The sequence below is a fragment of the Silurus meridionalis genome, chromosome 19 (genome assembly GCF_014805685.1).
Source record: "Silurus meridionalis isolate SWU-2019-XX chromosome 19, ASM1480568v1, whole genome shotgun sequence".
NCBI lineage: Eukaryota > Metazoa > Chordata > Actinopteri > Siluriformes > Siluridae > Silurus > Silurus meridionalis.
Window position 1 is genome coordinate 10,832,241 of NC_060902.1, and position 17,933 is coordinate 10,850,173.

The following is a 17,933-nucleotide window of genomic DNA, read 5'->3' on the forward strand; positions in this document are numbered from 1 at the left end:
TTAACAGTGGGCCCACAGGTGCACTGTCAAAAATAACTGTTTTCCCTCCTGAGCACATGGCTAGTCGTGAGTCCTTTCAGCATGCTAAGGGAAACCTCTTTGAATATTTAATGTGGCATACGTGATATGACATAATGATGACATTCTGACATTCATGTGTTTGCTGTTTTCATTCAGTGGGACTTTCGAACTGCAACAAATGTTTCACATATCTTTCTGGATTAAATGGGGATTTATCAGAGTTTGTATTGGACATAGATAAAACAATCACATAAGCAAGTGTAGGAATGTAATTTTTTAAAAAGTAGTTTTTTTTTTATATTTTTCATTGTGAACTATACATGCATATACAGTGGTGTGTGAAAGAGTTCTTTTTTTTTGCATGTTTGTCACACTTTAATGTTTCAGATCATCAAACTAATTTAAATATAAGTAAAAAATAACACAAGTGAACACAACATACAGTTTGTAAATGAAGGAGTTATTATTGAGGGAAAACAAAATCCAAAACTACATCGTACATGGTGTGAAAAAGTGTTTGACCCCCTTGTTAAAACTGTGGTTTATCACACCTGAGTTAAATTCCTCTAGCCACACCCAGGCCTGATTACTGCCACACCTGTTCGCAATCAAGAAATCTCTAAAATAGGACCTGCCTGACAAAGTGAAGTAGACCAAAAGATCCTCAAAATCTTGACATCATGCCAAAATCCAAAGAAATTCAGAAACAAATGAGAAAGTAATTGAGATCTAACAAACCTTTTTTGGAAGGTGTGTGTCCCATTACGTCTGGCATTAAAGTAACACCACATTTCAGAAAAAGAACATCATACCAACAGTAAAATATGGTGGTGGTAGTGTGATGGTCTGGGGCTGTTTTGCCGCTTCAGGACCTGGAAGACTTGCTGTGATTAAATGAAACCATGAATTCTGCTGTTTACCAAAAATCCTGAAGCAGAATGTCTGGCCATCTGTTAGTGACCTCAAGCTGAAGTGAGCTTGGGTTCTGCAGCAGGACAATGATCCAAAGCACACCAGCAAGTCCACCTCTGAATGGCTAAAGAAAAACAAAATGAAGACTTTGGAGTGGTCTAGTCAAAGTCCTGACCTGAATCCTATTGAGATGCTGTGGCATTCCTTCACAGCGCAGTAACAGACTCATTGCAAGTTATCGTAAACACTTGATTGCAGTTGGTGCTGCTAAGGGTGGTAAATTAATCTCTCTCTCTCTCTCTCTCTCTCTCTCTCTCTCTCTCTCTCTCTCTCTCTCTCTCTCTTTCTCTCGCTGCGCTGTATTGTAATTCACGATGGATTCTACAAATCACTTTCGTGTCTCAACTCAGGATGCGTCAGTTCCGATTTGTCCCACATTTTCTATCTAGCCTGTTTATTTGCTGTGTATATACCGGTGCTTGTATATTTTCTTTGGGAATTTTTGGCGCTTTTTTTTCTTTATCTTGTCTGTAATTAGAGCGGAAATGCTGCTGTAATTATTGTATTTAGGGGGCAAACACATTTTACAAACAGGGCCATGCAGTTTTGGATTTTGTTTTCCCTCCACAATCAAAACCTTCATTTAAAAACTGCATGTTGTGTTCACTAGTGTTATCTTTTGCTAATATTTAAATTAGTTTGATGATCTGAAATATTAAAGTGTGACAAATATGCAAAAAAAATAAGAAATCAGAAAGGGGGAAACACTTTTTCACAACACTGTATACACGTTATACATCTTTAGGAGATAAATGATAAATACATGATGATATAAAAACAGAGGTTTTGCAAGCTCTTAATGCTCCTTTGTATGAAACTTAGGGGCAAGATATCACCTTTTTTCTGTCTCCTGCTGTGTTGGTGACCATTTGCTCATGATTTAAACAAAGATCCGAGAGAATACCAAAGCTGTGTAAACCTTTCGGTATTTTTATAATAATGAAGTGGTCTCTATCTCACACTACATTTTTGACAATAGGTTGAAGTAAACCTTTTCTATGGTCTATGATGTTTTTACTGCAAGTTTCCAGGGTCCTCTGGCTACAAAACAAGTAATCACCCCAACCAAAAAATGTTTGTGTTGATATGATAAGCATCTGCTAAATGCCATGAATGTAAATGTAAATATGATCTGTGCTTGATTTTTTTTTTCCAAACATGGCACTGTGCATTATAAACAAAAACATCTTAACCTTCGGCTCATCATTGCAAAGGATATTGTTGCAAACATAAGTCATGTTACTGTTTCTTTTTTGCATAGAGGGGGCTTTTGTTCCAGAGCAACCCTTCCATTAAAGCAATACTTGTTGTTTCTTTCAGATTGTACTGTTGCAAACATAAACATTACACATAGCTGAAGGTTACAAGCTTCTTATTGGCATAATGTAGACAAACTGACTGCTCCAGAACACAAAAGAGACGCCAAAGGTTCTGCATTTATAAAGGTAATTACACTTTCTGGTGATCAAATAATCTTTTTTATTAGTAACAACATAATAAAAACATCGAATTGAAGTAGTTTTACAGCTTTTATTTTCTCACAATTGTGTAGTAGTTTGTTAGGACAGGAATTTGTTCAGGCTCGCCCAGTCCAGAAGAAAGCCAATGGGATTAGTTAGAACACCTTCTTTTAGTGATATAGTATTTTAATAATAAAGAACAACTAAGTAACAAACTGTTTCTGAATGGCAAGCATTTGCTTCATTTCCAGATAAATACAGTATTAAATCAACTCAGGTGCTTTTGTTTGTATCAGTAAATGCTTCAGTTTAGCATGTTGCAGCTGCAGTCACACAGACAGACTAGAAAACAACCACAGGTCACCCCCTGCTGGCCATGATTACACATTGTAAATATGTGATTGTTTTTTTTTAATTTTTTTTTTGATGAACCCAAATTTTAGTAAACGGAAATTATAACTTATTTATATATATATATATATATATATATATATATATATATATATATATATATATATATATATATATATATATATACTTTTGTGTTACAGTACATATTGCAGTACATATTTCCATAATGTTTATGCTCTGAATCTGTTTAATCATCTATTTGCAGAAAACAAATTACAAACCCAATTCCAAAAAAGTGTGGGCACTGTACAAATTGTGAATAAAAAAGGAATGCAACAATTTACAAATCTCATAAACGTATATTTTATTGACAATATAGATAACATATCAAATGTTGAAAGTGGCTCATTTTGGATTTAATGAGAGCTACACATTCCAAAATGGTTGGGACAGGTAGCAATAAGAGGCCGGAAAAGTGAAATGTACATATAAGAAAGAGCTGATTCAGAGAATCTGAAACAATCTCTGTGCGTAAGGATCAAGGCCGGAAAACCATACTGTATGCCCTTGATCATCGAGCCCTTAGACGACACTGCATCACATACAGGAATGCAACTCTAATGGAAATCACAACATGGGCTCAGGAATACTTCCAGAAAACATTGTCGGTGAACACAATACACCGTGCCATTCGCCGTTGCCGGCTAAAACTCTATAGGTCAAAAAAGAAGCCATATCTAAACATGATCCAGAAGCGCAGGCGTTTTCTCTGGGCCAAGGCTAATTTAAAATGGACTGTGGCAAAGTGGAAAACTGTTCTGTGGTCAGACAAATAAAAATTTAAAGTTCTTTTTGGAAAACTGGTCAGAAGCCTGCATCTCTGATGGTATGGGGTTGCATGAGTGCGTGTGGCATGGGCAGCTTACACATCTGGAAAAGCACTATCAATGCTGAAAGGTATATCCAAGTTCTAGACAACATATGCTCCTATCCAGATGTCGTCTCCTTCAGTGAAGACCTTGCATTTTCCAACATGACAATGCCAGACCACATTCTGCATCAATTGCAACATCATGGCTGCGTAAAAGAAGGATCCGGGTACTGAAATAGCCAGCCTGCAGTCCAGTTCTTTCACCCATAGAAAACATTTGCCGCATCATAAAGAGGAAAATGTGACAAAGAAGACCTAAAACAGTTGAGCAACTAGAAGCCTGTATTAGACAAGAATGGGACAACATTCCTATTGCTAAACTTGAGCAACTTGTCTCCTCAGTCCCCAGACTGTTTTAAAAAGAAGAGGGGATGCCACACAGTGGTAAACATGGTCTTGTCCCAACTTTTTTTAAATGTGTTGATGCCATGAAATTTGAAATCAACTTATTTTTCCCTTTAAATGATACATTTTCTCAGTTTAAACATTTGATATGTCATCTATGTTGTATTCTGAATAAAATTTTGACATTTGAAACTTCCACATCATTGCATTCTGTTTTTATGCATAATTTGTACAGTGTCCCAACTTTTTTGGAATCGAGTTTGTATAAATCATGGTTATTTTAAATGATTTTCTTTATTTGAAAACATCTCTAACTCATTTTTATCACCACATTATCTGTGTAAAGCTGCTTTGGTGTTTATTGTAAAAATCGCTATACAAATAAAAGTGAAATAAAAATTGAATTGAGTGTGTTACTAAAACCATTCACAAAAAAAAATCACAGTGTTCCCATTTTCAGTTCGTACATCTTGTTTTATTTGCTCTCTTTTACATGTATGTTGTTGTCATTACCACAGTGTATTAGAATCATGTTGGTTTCCTTCAGGCCTAGTTACCTGTTTACCATAATATTTTATGTGGATGAACACTGTGAAGTCACGTGTTTACTATTGTAATATGTGTTTAATGTTGAACGGTCCTGGCTCCATTTCTCTTCATCATCTACACTGCAGATTTCATGTTCGGCTCAGCAACCTGCTATCTGCAGAAGTTCTCTGATAACTCTGCCATCATACAAATGGAAAGAGCAGAATCTTTCTGCTGAGGAGACTAAAGTCTTTTGGATTGCAGGGAACAATACTGAAGAATACTGGTGGCCTCAGCTATCTTCTATGGAGTGGCCTGCTGGTGCAGCAGCATCTCTGCTGCAGACAGGAAGAGTCTGGACAAGTTGGTCAGTAAGACCAGCTTAATCCTGGGGATGCCCCTGTGAACTGTACAGGAGGTGGGAGAAAGGAGGATGCTAGCTAAGCTATCATCATTGCTGGAGAATGACTCTCACCCCCTGTATGAATAAGTTAAATCTCTGAGCAGTTCCTTCAGTGGCAGAAGTATCTGAAGAAGCATTACTGAAGGTCTTTTCTCCCTGCTGCTATTAGACTTTTTAATCAGAGCTGCTTCCAGTGAACCAGTTACCATAATGCACACTGATAATACTGTTTTTTTAAAACTGCGCAATAACTAACTTAAATTTGTGTCCAATAACAACTGTGCAATAACACCATTTTAAACTGTGCAAAATTATCCAGTGCAATTTAATTGTTTGATAGTGTAACTACTATATTGTTTGTTTCTATTCTTGGTATTTATATACTGTACTGTCTATATTTGTGCGATGTTTCTTCTTTATATAAATTTTTTTTGCTGCTGTAACATGGAAATTTCCCCACTGTGGGATGTATGAAGGTATATCTTATCTTATCTTATTATAAGAAGGAACAATTTTATTAGCATTTGTTGTATGTTATAGCTTGATTGTATATATTAGAAATAGAAGATTGTATAAAACATAAAAGAGACCCATGCCTTGGTGTAGATTTGTAATAAAATATGTTTGCTTTTATGTGAATGTCTATACATGTTCACAATTAATTTTCAGTGTGTAAACATAGATTCTACATTCTGAGATTCTATGTCTTCTGAGAATGCCATTTTCTTCATTTGTGCTTCAACAGCACATTCTGAAGATTTTCAATGTGGTTAAGGACAGCACTTGCATTTGCCAATTCAAAGTCCTTAAAATAGGCCAAAAAACCAAATGAATAAAATTATATAAAAAATATTATACTTGTCATTTATTTATTGAGAAAATTATTTAATATTACATATATGTGAGTGGTACAAGTATATGATATTTAGGATCAGCAGGCAATTTGAAAGTCAAATTAGTCCATCTGTTTTCAATCAATAGGATGACAATCATGTATCTATGAGTGCCCTTCTATTTAAAGAAAATGAATTGATCAAAATCTGTTCTTCACAACACATTTGCAGAATGTATTATGGCATGAAGGAAGTGACCTCAGAAAAACAGTTACTGTTGCTCTGTAAACTAGAAAAGTTTTCTCTGAAAAGTTTGGATTTCACATATATACAGTCAGATAGATTGGGTAAAATTAGTAAAATTAAGACCATCACTGCCTGTTTAGTTTAGAACTGTTCAGTTTAAATGTGAAGTGTTAGTATTTTGAGCCTTATCCCATCTGTGCAGAGGTGAGAAGTGATGAAGTACAAATATTTTGTTACTGTACTTAAGTAAATTTTTCTGGTATCAGTACTTTACTTCACTATTTTTTGGAAACGTTTTAGTTCTACTCATCACATTGTGACACAAATATCTGTACTTTGTTCTTCTTACATTTTTAACATTTAAACTTTAGTTTGAATCTATTTGGTGAAATGTCAATATTTCTTTCTTCTCACTGCGTGCCTTTTTCAGCCAATCAACCCATTTCCTGTCATTGCGCGTTTTTCTCTTGCGCGTTTTTCATCTACCAATTGGTGTATTCGTGTAGGCTAATTTACAAAGCAAACAACAAGCAGGGCAGAAGGCAACAAGAAGTATGGGGTTAACGTGGATGACAGAGGGAGTCGATGATGTAAACATGATCACCTGATCATCATATTCATCATCATCATCATCATCTTTTCTCTGCTTGTGTTCTATATGGTGGATGTTCAGCCTGGATACATTCATTAGGTAACAAAATTAGACATTTTTTTTGTAATAATATACTAATTAGGGGTGTCAAAATGAATGCTTTAATAACTTGTTAACGCAAATTCATTTTAATGGCAGTAATTTTTTTTTACGTGCACATTTCTGTTTGCTTATTTGTAAGATAAAATAAATCATTATAAAAGTGGCAAAATTAAAACCTTTAGTGCAACACGTTTATTCACGACATCCTTTCTTTAGTCAGACACAAATAAATAAACTCCACCAAAAATGATTTTTTAATCAGTAAACATTTTTTTTTACTGATGCGGCAAGTCTCAAATCAGCACCAAAATCCGCCATGATGCCCCTTTTGAGTCTGGTTCCTCTGAAGGTTTCTTCCTCATTACATCTAAGGGAGTTTTTCCTTGCCACAGTCGCCACGGCTTGCTCATCAGGGACAAATACACACCATTCACCTTAACTGCTGATTTCTGTAAAGCTGCTTTGAGACAATGTCTGTTGTGAAAAGCGCTATAGAAATAAACTTGACGCACGCCGGGGCGTTTTGTGACATTTTTTCCTCATTATACCAAAACGTACATCAATTACTGCCTTTTTTTATCGTACAGATAAGAGCAATACTGTACATCATTCGAATCTGTAAAGGGTCTTTTTTTTGTATACACTCATAATAACAACAAAACACTGTAATGTAAAGAAAAAACAGACAGGGTGTATATAATAATACTTTTAAATAAACCGAATCACATCGAAAACAAATATTCTCTGATTATGTAATCTGTATAAAAGTTAAAAGAGGTACAGTTTTCGGTATCACCCCATTAACCGTCCGTGTGGAAACAGCAAAGGTTCCGTTTTTTGTCCTGATGATTTTCGTAATTTAAAACACCATAGTACTTTTAATTAAAACTATTACATTTACAAGAATATTTTGTCTTCAGGCCCTAAGTTGAGGATATTCATTAATAATAAACATACATTTGCATAAAGCAAGAATATTCAATTCAATTCAATTCATTTTTATTTGTATAGCGCTTTTAACAATGAACATTGTCTCAAAGCAGCTTTACACAGATAATGTGGTGATTAAACATAAATATGTTCTTTGTAAGTATGTTTGTCCCTGATGAGCAACTGTGGCAAGGAAAAACTCCCCGAGATGGCATAAGGAAGAAACCTTGAGAGGAACCAGACTCAAGAGGGAACCCATCCTCATCTGGGTTGCACCAAATGTCCATTTGAAGCAGATATACAATGTTGTGGGGTACAGTGATGATGATCAGAAGCAAACTGCACTCCCGAGTCAGTGCAGCAGACCGCCGACACCAACTACAGTCCAATCCGTCCTCAAAGCACCCGTTCTACTCCGGAATTAAGAGACCGTCCCGAGCTGCACAGAAGTGTGAAGATCCAAGGAGGGGAGAGGAGCAGGAACACTGGTCACTGGAGCCTCAGGAGTATATTTGCATGCGTATGTTGATTAGAGTATAAAAAACTAAATATTAATTTAAGGTACATTTAGAACAAATTAACTTGTGAGATTAAGTTGCGATTAATCGTTAGTTAACTCAATATAATAATTCGCTTAATTGTGCTGAAATATTTGAATCCATTGACAGCCCTATTATTATTTTGATGTGAGGTGCAGTTAACAGCGTGACACTAAAACAGGTAGTAGTAATGGCTACTTTTTAGAATATTCAGTACTTCGACTTTTACCAGAGTATTTAAAAACATAAGTGTCTGTAGTTCTACTTAAGTGAAGGATGTGTACTTTTGCCACCTCTGCATCTGTAAACCATTTTGTTGGTGGTAGTATCATATTTTAGGCCTATTTTGCTGCATCTGGGCAAAGACAGCTTGCCATCATTGATGAAACAATAATTTCAGAAGAAACAACAAATTCTAAAGGAGAAGTCAAGCCTGTATCTGTCTGTGTTTGTTCCTATTCTTTGGTACAGTGATTCAGCTTAGGGTTGCTGTCTTGCTGCATTAATCATTTTCTCTTTAAGATTCAAAGGTAATGTTCTAGAATTTGTCAAGTGGAAAACCTGACCTTGACAAACCTGACGTATGCAATATTGGATAATTTTTCTCAATAAATAAATGACCAAGAATAATAACAATCAAGTTTTTTTCACTGGTTTCACTTTGAAGACCATAGTTTCCTGTTTTCAAATCATATAATGGGCATTTAAACTTTCCCCTAAATAATCTTGCAATATCGTTTTCATTTATTGTATTTTCCACTTCCCCTTGTTCTTTTTTTTCAAAGAGCTATTTGTTACCTATTTAGCAGAGTGGACCATTCCTGGCAAAAAAGGTGTACAAAGTAGCTAAACATTCACAAACTTAAAAATAAAAATATTGCATATAAAAATATTCACATTAAGGTACTATTATGGCATACAGAATACATACAGCTCTTCAGTGTGTGGAGTGTGGAACGTTAAGTCAGTCTTTTATGCCTCGACTAATAAATGTTTATTTGTGCCAAATTAATGTATACAATTTTATTTGCCATTATAGGCCAATATCAAACCACCCCTTTATTTTACAGCACAGCACAGTACAGTACAGCAGTTATGCACATAGCTACATATGAATAACTTTCATGAAATGTATTAGTATCAGGATTTAGTCCATCATAACACAGAGACAGCACTGGTTAAAGTGATAAAAAAAAAAATGACCTGCTACTGGCCTCTGACCAAGGCTGTCTCATGTGTCTCACATTATGCATGACATGTCTGTCCCAGGGGCCCTAGTTTGGGCATCTGTGTCCTTGATAACTAGAAAATGTTGGGCTTTAAAAGAATGTCTCTCTCCTGGTTCAGATTTTAACTGATTAATTGTTATCAGTTTGTAAATGTATATGGTGAGTTCTCTACATTTATTGAGATTATGTATGTATTCAACAAAGCTCTATTTTAGGCACACTACTTTTTGTTCCACCCTAACAGGCCGGCCTTGACCTCAAAATTGCTCCAATTACCTATAAAGCCCACATTAGTATTGGCGCAACACTGGGACATCCAGCAGTTCAGCGACCATAACCTGCTGTAAGCTTACATGACCACACAGCATTGGGATGGGGCCAGAGCATATTACAGCAACGGACATTGCCTTCGCAAATATACACACCTGTATAATGTTAATAACATGACTGTTTAAGGTGAACATCATTAGCTCCTATGTAAAAAACTCTTAGAGAACCTATGCTTTCCTAAAAACCTAACCTTTGCTGCTGTTGCCCCTAAAGGCCTGGCTAATTTCACATGCCTCAGAATAGAGTATTCCATAACCAGAGCCCTTTCAGTTTTCTCAGCAGGTGCTTCACTGAGGAGAGCAAACCTGTTGGACACATGAAGCGGAGATGAGTGGTGCTCCTGTGGGCGACCCTTAAGGCTAGCTTTGCGAGTATGCCACCGAGTCGTCAACCAGTAGATTGTGTTCGCAGTTGTGTGTGTTCGCAGTTCCGCCAACAAATAATACTGTTATTCATACTTGATTTCAAATCCTCTTTAATCACTCAACTGTAGTCCTGTACATTATAAAGACATACTGCCAGGCATTGTTACTGTTTTCAGTCCTTTTTAAGTTTTAATTCACATTTTTTATAACAGATTCATAAATACATATCTCTCCAATAAATGGATGTGTCCATAGAACCAGTCTGAAAATCTCAATGTGCACACACTTGACTCGTACTGATGTATAATTAGAAGAATTTATGATGAAAATAAGGAGGTGGAAGAGAATATAATAGGAGAATGGGCAAACGGCAAGTGCTAGCTTTATATACAAATAAACAACAGTTACAGACAATAACTGCATATAGAAATTGTTTCATGCAGTGTAAATGACATGAAAACAGGAATGTAGAAAACAAAATCTACATACCAAAAACTTCAGCCACAAAATTAGCATATATTCTATTGTTGTTGAAACTTGATTCTAAGAAGCCTTTTCTATAAAACTCTGCTCAAAACATTGCTGGAAGGAGGAACTCAATTTTCATGAAAAAAAAATATTCCTTGGTAAGATATACAAATGTATTATTTACAATCCAGTAATCTTCCAGAATCCTGAGTCGCTCTTCAGTGCTGTGTCCATTTGATACTTTTCAGATCAATGCCCTCCTGCACCATCTCCCACAGAGGACTGTAAAATATCAACCAATCAGAAAAGCTTATAGACATTGCTATTATGTTGAGTCTCACCAAGGCAGTGTACAGGAGAATAAATTACCTCATCTCCCGTAGTCGCTGAACCTGCTGAATGCACCTACTTGCAGTGTAGTCCACTTCCTCCTCTGTAGTAAAGCGTCCAATTCCAAACCTGCACACAGTTGATAATTTCAGTTATCCTGAAATGTGTGGATATGACACTAATTAGAAAATAAAAACACCAAACAATGCCCACCGGATTGACGAATGGGCAAGGTCCTCATCTGTTCCTATTGCTCTCAGTACGTAGGAAGGTTCTAAAGAAGCGGAAGTGCATGCACTTAAAAAGAAGAGACAATTCTTAATTAAAGCAGCAAAAAACTTTAATATAATATCAGTAATGCACATCTCAAATGTTATTATTTTCATCAGTATCTGAATAATAACTTACCTCCCAGAAGAAAGTGCAACGTCCTTTAAGGCCATTAGCAGACTTTCTCCCTCAACATAGGCAAATGACAAATTAATGCATCCTGAAGAATGAGGAAAGGTGTTACACATGACCATAATTTTATATCACAAATCCATACATTCCCCATTAAAATAGCAAGCCTATTTCTTTTTCTGCTGTACATTGAAGTCATTTGAGTTTAAAAGATGAATCACAATAAATAAAACTTTTTGCTGTCATTTAAAATTTAATGCAATTTTCAGTTTTAGCTTTTGTTTAAAAGTATTCATTCCTTTTAGGTGTTGCTTTTTACCCTGGTGTGCATTGTTCGATTGCTTGTTTTTAAACTGTATAGCTATAAATGTCTATTCTTGGTTTAAACCCTGGTTGTTGCCTAAAAAAGCTGTAGTGAACATTAGAAAACCACTGCTCAAGCATCAGGTATGATCAATACAACAATTTGGAATTCACACATTGGAAAATAAATAACTCACTGGTTCTTAAACCCAAATGTCTTCTGTACATAGCAAAATCCCCCCTAAAAAATTGCAGTCACCGAACTTCTGAAAAGCTGGGCAAAATTTCACCCTTACTCTCTTGCAAGCATGAACTTTAGAACTATAAATAATATTACATACAAGTCACCATACTAGGACATCCAGAGGGGTTTAGGCTTTTCTCTTTAGCATGTAAATTAAACAATCTGATATTTTTGTCACTATAGTATACATTCATCTTTGGTAAGAGGCCTTTATCTGTCACTAAACAGATTTCTGCCTGAAGCTCAAGTGCACATTTTCAATAATAATAAGATTGTGCATCTTTGATGATTTTTCACCCCAATGTTTAAAATCCAAAAATGATTTAATATAGAGCTCAGCTGATGAGAGTAACAATATAGTAGGTCAGTAGCTTTCAATATTTTGCAGACAAAAAAAAAAGAAAATTACCAGTGTAGAAGCATAGCCATATACTGGTAATTTATAGAATCTAGAACAGTGGTCCCTGACCTTTTTTGCGTCAGGGACCGGTTTAAGGTGTGGCGGATAAATACAACAAAATAAAATGATACGACCGGCATAAAAACTGGTATTTTCTAAATACAATAATAAACCAGAATCCACTGTGTTGTTTTTTGTTCATTTTGCTAGCTTGTGGGTTTTAATTTAGCGGTAATGTATTGTGTTACCGGCCAGAGCAGCCCCTTTAAGATGGTAGCGGATGTAGGTAAGACATGTGACCAAGGGAAGTATCTTGACATGCATCAAGAGTGATTAATAGACAGATGTGGCAGAGAGAATCCGTTAATTTTCCAAAATAAAACGTTGTTCAGAGTCAGATAATAAATAAAACTAAAAAAGTGTAATATATGTATTCTTTCTGTGCGGCCCGGTACCAATTGACCCGGGGGCTGGGGACAACTGATCTAGAGCATATGATAAAAATTGTTCACATATCTCATTTAACAAATTTGCTTACTTATTTAGACAAACACTATGTTTTTCAATTTATTTTTAGCTTATTAGGCCTTTTGTGTTATAGTATTTTGTAGGCTAAAAGTCATAAAAACTCATCAATTAACACAATTTCCCATTAACTAATTGTGCATCTTAGATGTGCTGCATTTGTGACACTAGAGTTTATATCAACAGTAAGTCTTTAGACTAATACACCAAACCATCATTATAAAATTTAAAGGAATTTAACCAAATGTCAAAATAATCAAGTCATGTCAGTTTTGAGCTATAACAGGAACTAATACGCATTTAATTAATATTTAATTAAATCTTTCGAATTGCATGATATTTCTCAGCACTAGACATTAAATACACTTTCAAAGTAGAGATGTTGACTTAAGTACAGTGTGCAGGCATTCTGTCCTTGGTAAACAATATGAAAGCCATGTAATGTTACCTGTAATTCACGGCACTTAATGAATTTCTGCTCTGCAGTGCAGTAGTGCATGCTCAGGGATTTAAGATTGAGTTCTCACAAACATTTGAGTATCTTACCTGGATATCTCTGTTCAGGATCTCCATTCATCACAACATCAGGTATCTCCGACATTATCTTCTGCACAAGACGTTCAGCAAGCAGGGAGACCCGGGCATGGTCATACTGTAAGAGGAGTCATTTTTAGGCGTATACATTAGTGTGTATACAAGACTTACATACATTTTGTCCACTTAACGTAAAGTACTGCACTGGAGTAAATACCGGGTTCTACCTCTATTTCTTGCTGAGCAATCTCACAGGCAGCACCAAGACCCACAACCAGTGGAGCAGGTACAGTGCCTGAGCGCAGGCCTCTCTCCTGACCCCCACCACTCTGCAATGGCTCGATGCGAACCCTTGGCCTCCTCTTCACATAGAGAGCACCAACACCTAATAATTACAAAAGTCACAGCTTTCATACTCTAAAATATACAAGTTTTTTTTTCAGATTACAATGTTTTTCTGAATAAAAACTGCTATACCTTTGGGGCCATAGATTTTGTGTCCACTAATAGACATTAAATCCACTTTCAAAGTAGAGATGTTAATGGGGATTTTTCCAACCGCCTGAGCTGCATCAGTGTGAAAGAACACATTCTTGGACCTACAGATTTGACCTAAGAGAAGAAAGATTAGATAAACAAGAAGGCAATAAACTTCCTGCACAGATTCAGGGTTAGATATGAATAGGAAGGCAGTGAAACCCATGATAACCCAGAATAAATATCAGATTAGTATTTATATTAAGAATATGATTATTTCATCAGACATTAATCTTGAGGGACAAAAAAAGCTTAATAATATAAATAAATAATTGTAATTGTTTTTTATGTTGATGAAAGTGAAATTACCTATTTCATTTATTGGTTGTTTAACTCCAATCTCATTGTTTACAGTCATCACAGATACCAAGCTTGTATCTGAATGTATTGTTTCCTCCAATTGCTGGGAAAAGCATAATGAAAAAAAAAAGAATAATATGAACAATAGGAAATAAAGAAAAACTAATTTCTTAAAAAATTTTTATAATATATAAAAAAGTTGTCAATGCATCACACCTGGAGGTCAATCAAGCCATTGTTTTTTACAGGCAGGTATGTTACTTTAAACCCCTCAGCTTCAAGGACACGACAGGAGTCTAGCACACACTTGTGTTCTGTCTGTGTGGTTATGATGTGTTTCTTCTTGGCTTTATAAAAACGGGCCACACCCTGAGGTCAAATAAGCAGGTTAAAAATAATTCTTATGCATATCATTAACTGTAATTCTTCAGTGACAATTAACAGTGCTTTAAAGTCACAAAAATCTGTTCTGTGTTGTGCTTATTTTACATTAGGTGACAGTTTTACTACAAAATATATAAAAGTCCTTACTTTGATAGACATGTTGTTGGACTCCGTGGCACCACTGGTAAACACAATCTCTCGTGGATCAGCACCAATGAGATCTGCTACTTGCTGGAGAGGAAAATAAACAATAGCAAACATAGAAACTAAAATATTTCATCATGGCTTACAAATTCTAACTTTTAACATATATTCAAATTTGAGAGAAACAAAGCATTATTTAAATGTTTTACACACGTTTTCTATAAAATATATTCTGTCCTTGTTTAAACCATTTCAGGTTTTGTAATCTTTTACTTTTTTTTTGTCAGGGGAGGGAAAGAGATCACTATGATCTTAATCAAATAACTGACTGCTCACTGCCTTCAGACCAAAGGCATGCACACTGGAGCATTTTTGTTAAAATGCCATCAATTGTCAACTTCGTAGATATAAATTTACACACAGTCCACCATAATGACAATGTGAAAGAAATTTGTATAAAATCATTGCAAATTTATACAAAATTAAAAATTTTTAAATAATAATAAAATAAAATTCACATGTACATAAGTATTCACAGCCTTTGCCATGACACTCGAAATTGAGCTCATGTGATCCAGTTTTCACTGTTTTCATTCATGAGATGTTTCTACAACTTGATTGGAGCCCACCTGTGGTAAATTCAGTTGATTAGACATGATTTGGAAAGGCACACACCTGTCTATGTGAGGTCTCACAGTTAACAGTGCATGAGAGAGCACCAACCAAGCTATGAAAAAAACTGCATTTCATTGCTGTGTACCTGTGCTATGTAATGACAATAAAGTTCAATTGTTCAATCAATCAATATATCAATCTTTTTATCTAGTCCAAGAATATGTCTGTATAACTCTAAAAGAGGAACATATCGAGGCACAGACCAAGGGAAGGCTACAGAAAGATTTTTGCAGCACTGAAGGTCCCCAATGAACACAGTGGCTTCCATCATTTGTAAATGAAATTTTGGAACCACCAGGACTCTTCCTAGAGCGTGCCGCTCAGCCAAAACTGAATCAACAATAAATTTAACAAGTTTCCAACACATTACTGAAAGCTGGGAGGAGTCAACCATCATCTTCAAGCAAGTAATGTGGTCACAAAAAGACTTGAGCAATTGTGATCAAAGGTCGCTTGAAAGTTGTTTAAATAAAATAAATAATTAAATTTAAAAAAATGTTCATAGTGAAAGTCAGAACATTAGGGGAAAGCCAGAGTAGAAAAGTGGTTCAGTGGTTAAGGCTCAGTGATTTACTTTGTTATAAGTAAAAACCTCTCTTACCTTCACACACATTGGAAAAAGAACTCAAACGTTTGGGACTAAACACCAGTGTAGCCTTAAAAAAAAGCACTTATCAATGAGGCTAATCTGGAAAAATGGTTCAATTTGCTAGGGAACTTGGTAGGGAAAGATTAGACTCTGGAGCAATAGAAAAAGGTTATATGGACTGATGAATCCATATTTACAGTTCAAACAGACCAAAATTCCTGTTTTGCATACCACTATTCTAGACTTTATAGAGCAGCTAAAAAGTTTGAGTCAGAATTTACCATTGCAGGTGTATCCCATAAGATTAAAAAAGGAATAGAGCTCATCCATGTGCATAACATTCCTGAATATTATACAGGTCTACATGGACACCTGACACATAGATGTTTGGCTCAGATGCAAAAAGGAAAGCTGCAATAAGATGGAGATATTTGGTGCTTTCATAAATCTACTCTTACCCAATGACACGGTTTCAGAAAGGTGTCCAACTGTTGGCAAAGTCTTACTAAAGTAAATGTACCATTACTTCAAAATGAGAACAAAACAAAAAATAGAGAGCTGTCCAATAAAATAGTGAACAAAAAGTACTTTTCGTGCTTTTTCCACCGCACCCTCACTTTCCCAGCCATAAGCGTGAGTCCTGGAGTGTGGATTGCCGTAGTAGTTCACTTGGTAAGGCAGCATGGCATCCAGGACTCTTGGGTCCTGTAAAGACAGACATAAAGTTCACATTGTTTTTCACAAGAAGAACCAAACAACACTTTTTCATGTGCTATAACTTGCATGGAGATTCGTAGAACCCAATTGAAGTGTACTATAAAGATTTCCCACAAACATTACACATTAACGCTCCACAGTGTGTTTTTTTTCTGTTCTTTTTTGTTTATATTAAATACTTCCCATTGGTGTTGTGGCCTGGAAGTCCATATAAAGTGGCCGCAGTTCATCTTTCTGCAGCTTCCTGGGTTTAATCCTTTCTGTGGGAAAAAAACACAGTCGTGACCAAATGTATGATGTTATAATTTACAAACATTTACGATCATCAGTAAACACGACGTGTGTTTATTGTAGATTTTTTCCCTCTAAGCCAGCTTGATTACCAGTTTACTTAATAAACTCGAGAAGCCAAACAAGGTTAGTCTAACTTGCTAGCTACTAGCTGTATCAAATCACCTGCGTCATCGTGAGAAAACTGGAAGTTACAAACACCAAGTTACAATAAAAATCATCCAACAAAAGCTAACATTACCTCTCTCTATAATCTCACCGTGTGAGATAATGACAGAACTTTGTGGAGAATTCAGTCGAAGGTTCGAAGATGAAATCCCACGTACAGAGCCCAAAAGCGCCCTCACAGCACTCTTACTTATCATCTTTACGCGTTTTATTTGCCTTAGAATTAATAATCCGATTTTTTCAAACGACAGCTCACACAATCAAGTCGCAATCGGGATCCGTTCTGCTCTCCCACTCAGGGGTAGATTTGTAAAGTTTAGTAGGACACCCTACACTTGTAACATTGACATGGTGCACATGTGCACAGTAATGAAACGCGCAGGAGTAGGAAGTGAAGCTGCAAAACACTGAGATGTGGGCGTGGCTCGTATGTCCATACGCACTCTGATTGGATATTTTTTATATGTAGGTGGGATTTTTAATAACGTACAGGAAACACAGTGGTCTTGAAGTGAAAAAAAAAAGAGACCAGCTTTGTCCAATGAAAACTCTCGACCAACCGAGTGATCACTTCCGGCGCGTTCGTGATCACTCTGTATGACGCCACAAAGAATATCGTACAAAGTTGGCCGTGCTTCCTGGTAAATTATAACAGGGAGTTAGGATTGGGCGATAATTTATATTTATTTTCTTTTAAGAACAGTGTCGTCTATCTAGCCACCAATTATAGTATTTTTTGAAAGCC

The 17,933-nt window shown here is 35.9% G+C and overlaps 1 protein-coding gene across 1 annotated transcript; it reads right to left on the bottom strand.

The window, feature by feature from the left end:
• Positions 1–10,270: 10,270 nt before the first annotated feature.
• nfs1 (NFS1 cysteine desulfurase) lies at positions 10,271–17,626 on the bottom strand. The gene is made up of 13 exons (XM_046875608.1): positions 17,262–17,626; positions 16,913–16,989; positions 16,601–16,717; positions 14,752–14,835; positions 14,437–14,589; positions 14,230–14,323; positions 13,861–13,995; positions 13,611–13,768; positions 13,396–13,501; positions 11,384–11,465; positions 11,189–11,272; positions 11,015–11,104; positions 10,271–10,927 (listed from the first exon to the last, which is right to left on the bottom strand). The coding sequence occupies exons 1-13, from the start codon at positions 17,383–17,385 to the stop codon at positions 10,864–10,866; spliced, it is 1,368 nt and encodes a 455-aa protein (XP_046731564.1). The 5' UTR covers positions 17,386–17,626; the 3' UTR covers positions 10,271–10,863.
• Positions 17,627–17,933: the final 307 nt, after the last annotated feature.

What these genes read in the sequence shown, in the direction of transcription:
- nfs1 (XM_046875608.1), bottom strand. Translation starts at nt 17,385, where the DNA reads ATGATAAGTAAGAGTGCTGTGAGGGCGCTTTTGGGCTCTGTACGTGGG. An exon ending in TTGCTCAGCAAGAAATAGAG is followed by an intron (nt 13,502 to 13,610) that starts GTAGAACCCGGT and finishes CTCCTCTTACAG; the next exon opens with TATGACCATGCCCGGGTCTC. An exon ending in GTTGCACTTTCTTCTGGGAG is followed by an intron (nt 11,273 to 11,383) that starts GTAAGTTATTAT and finishes CTTCTTTTTAAG; the next exon opens with TGCATGCACTTCCGCTTCTT.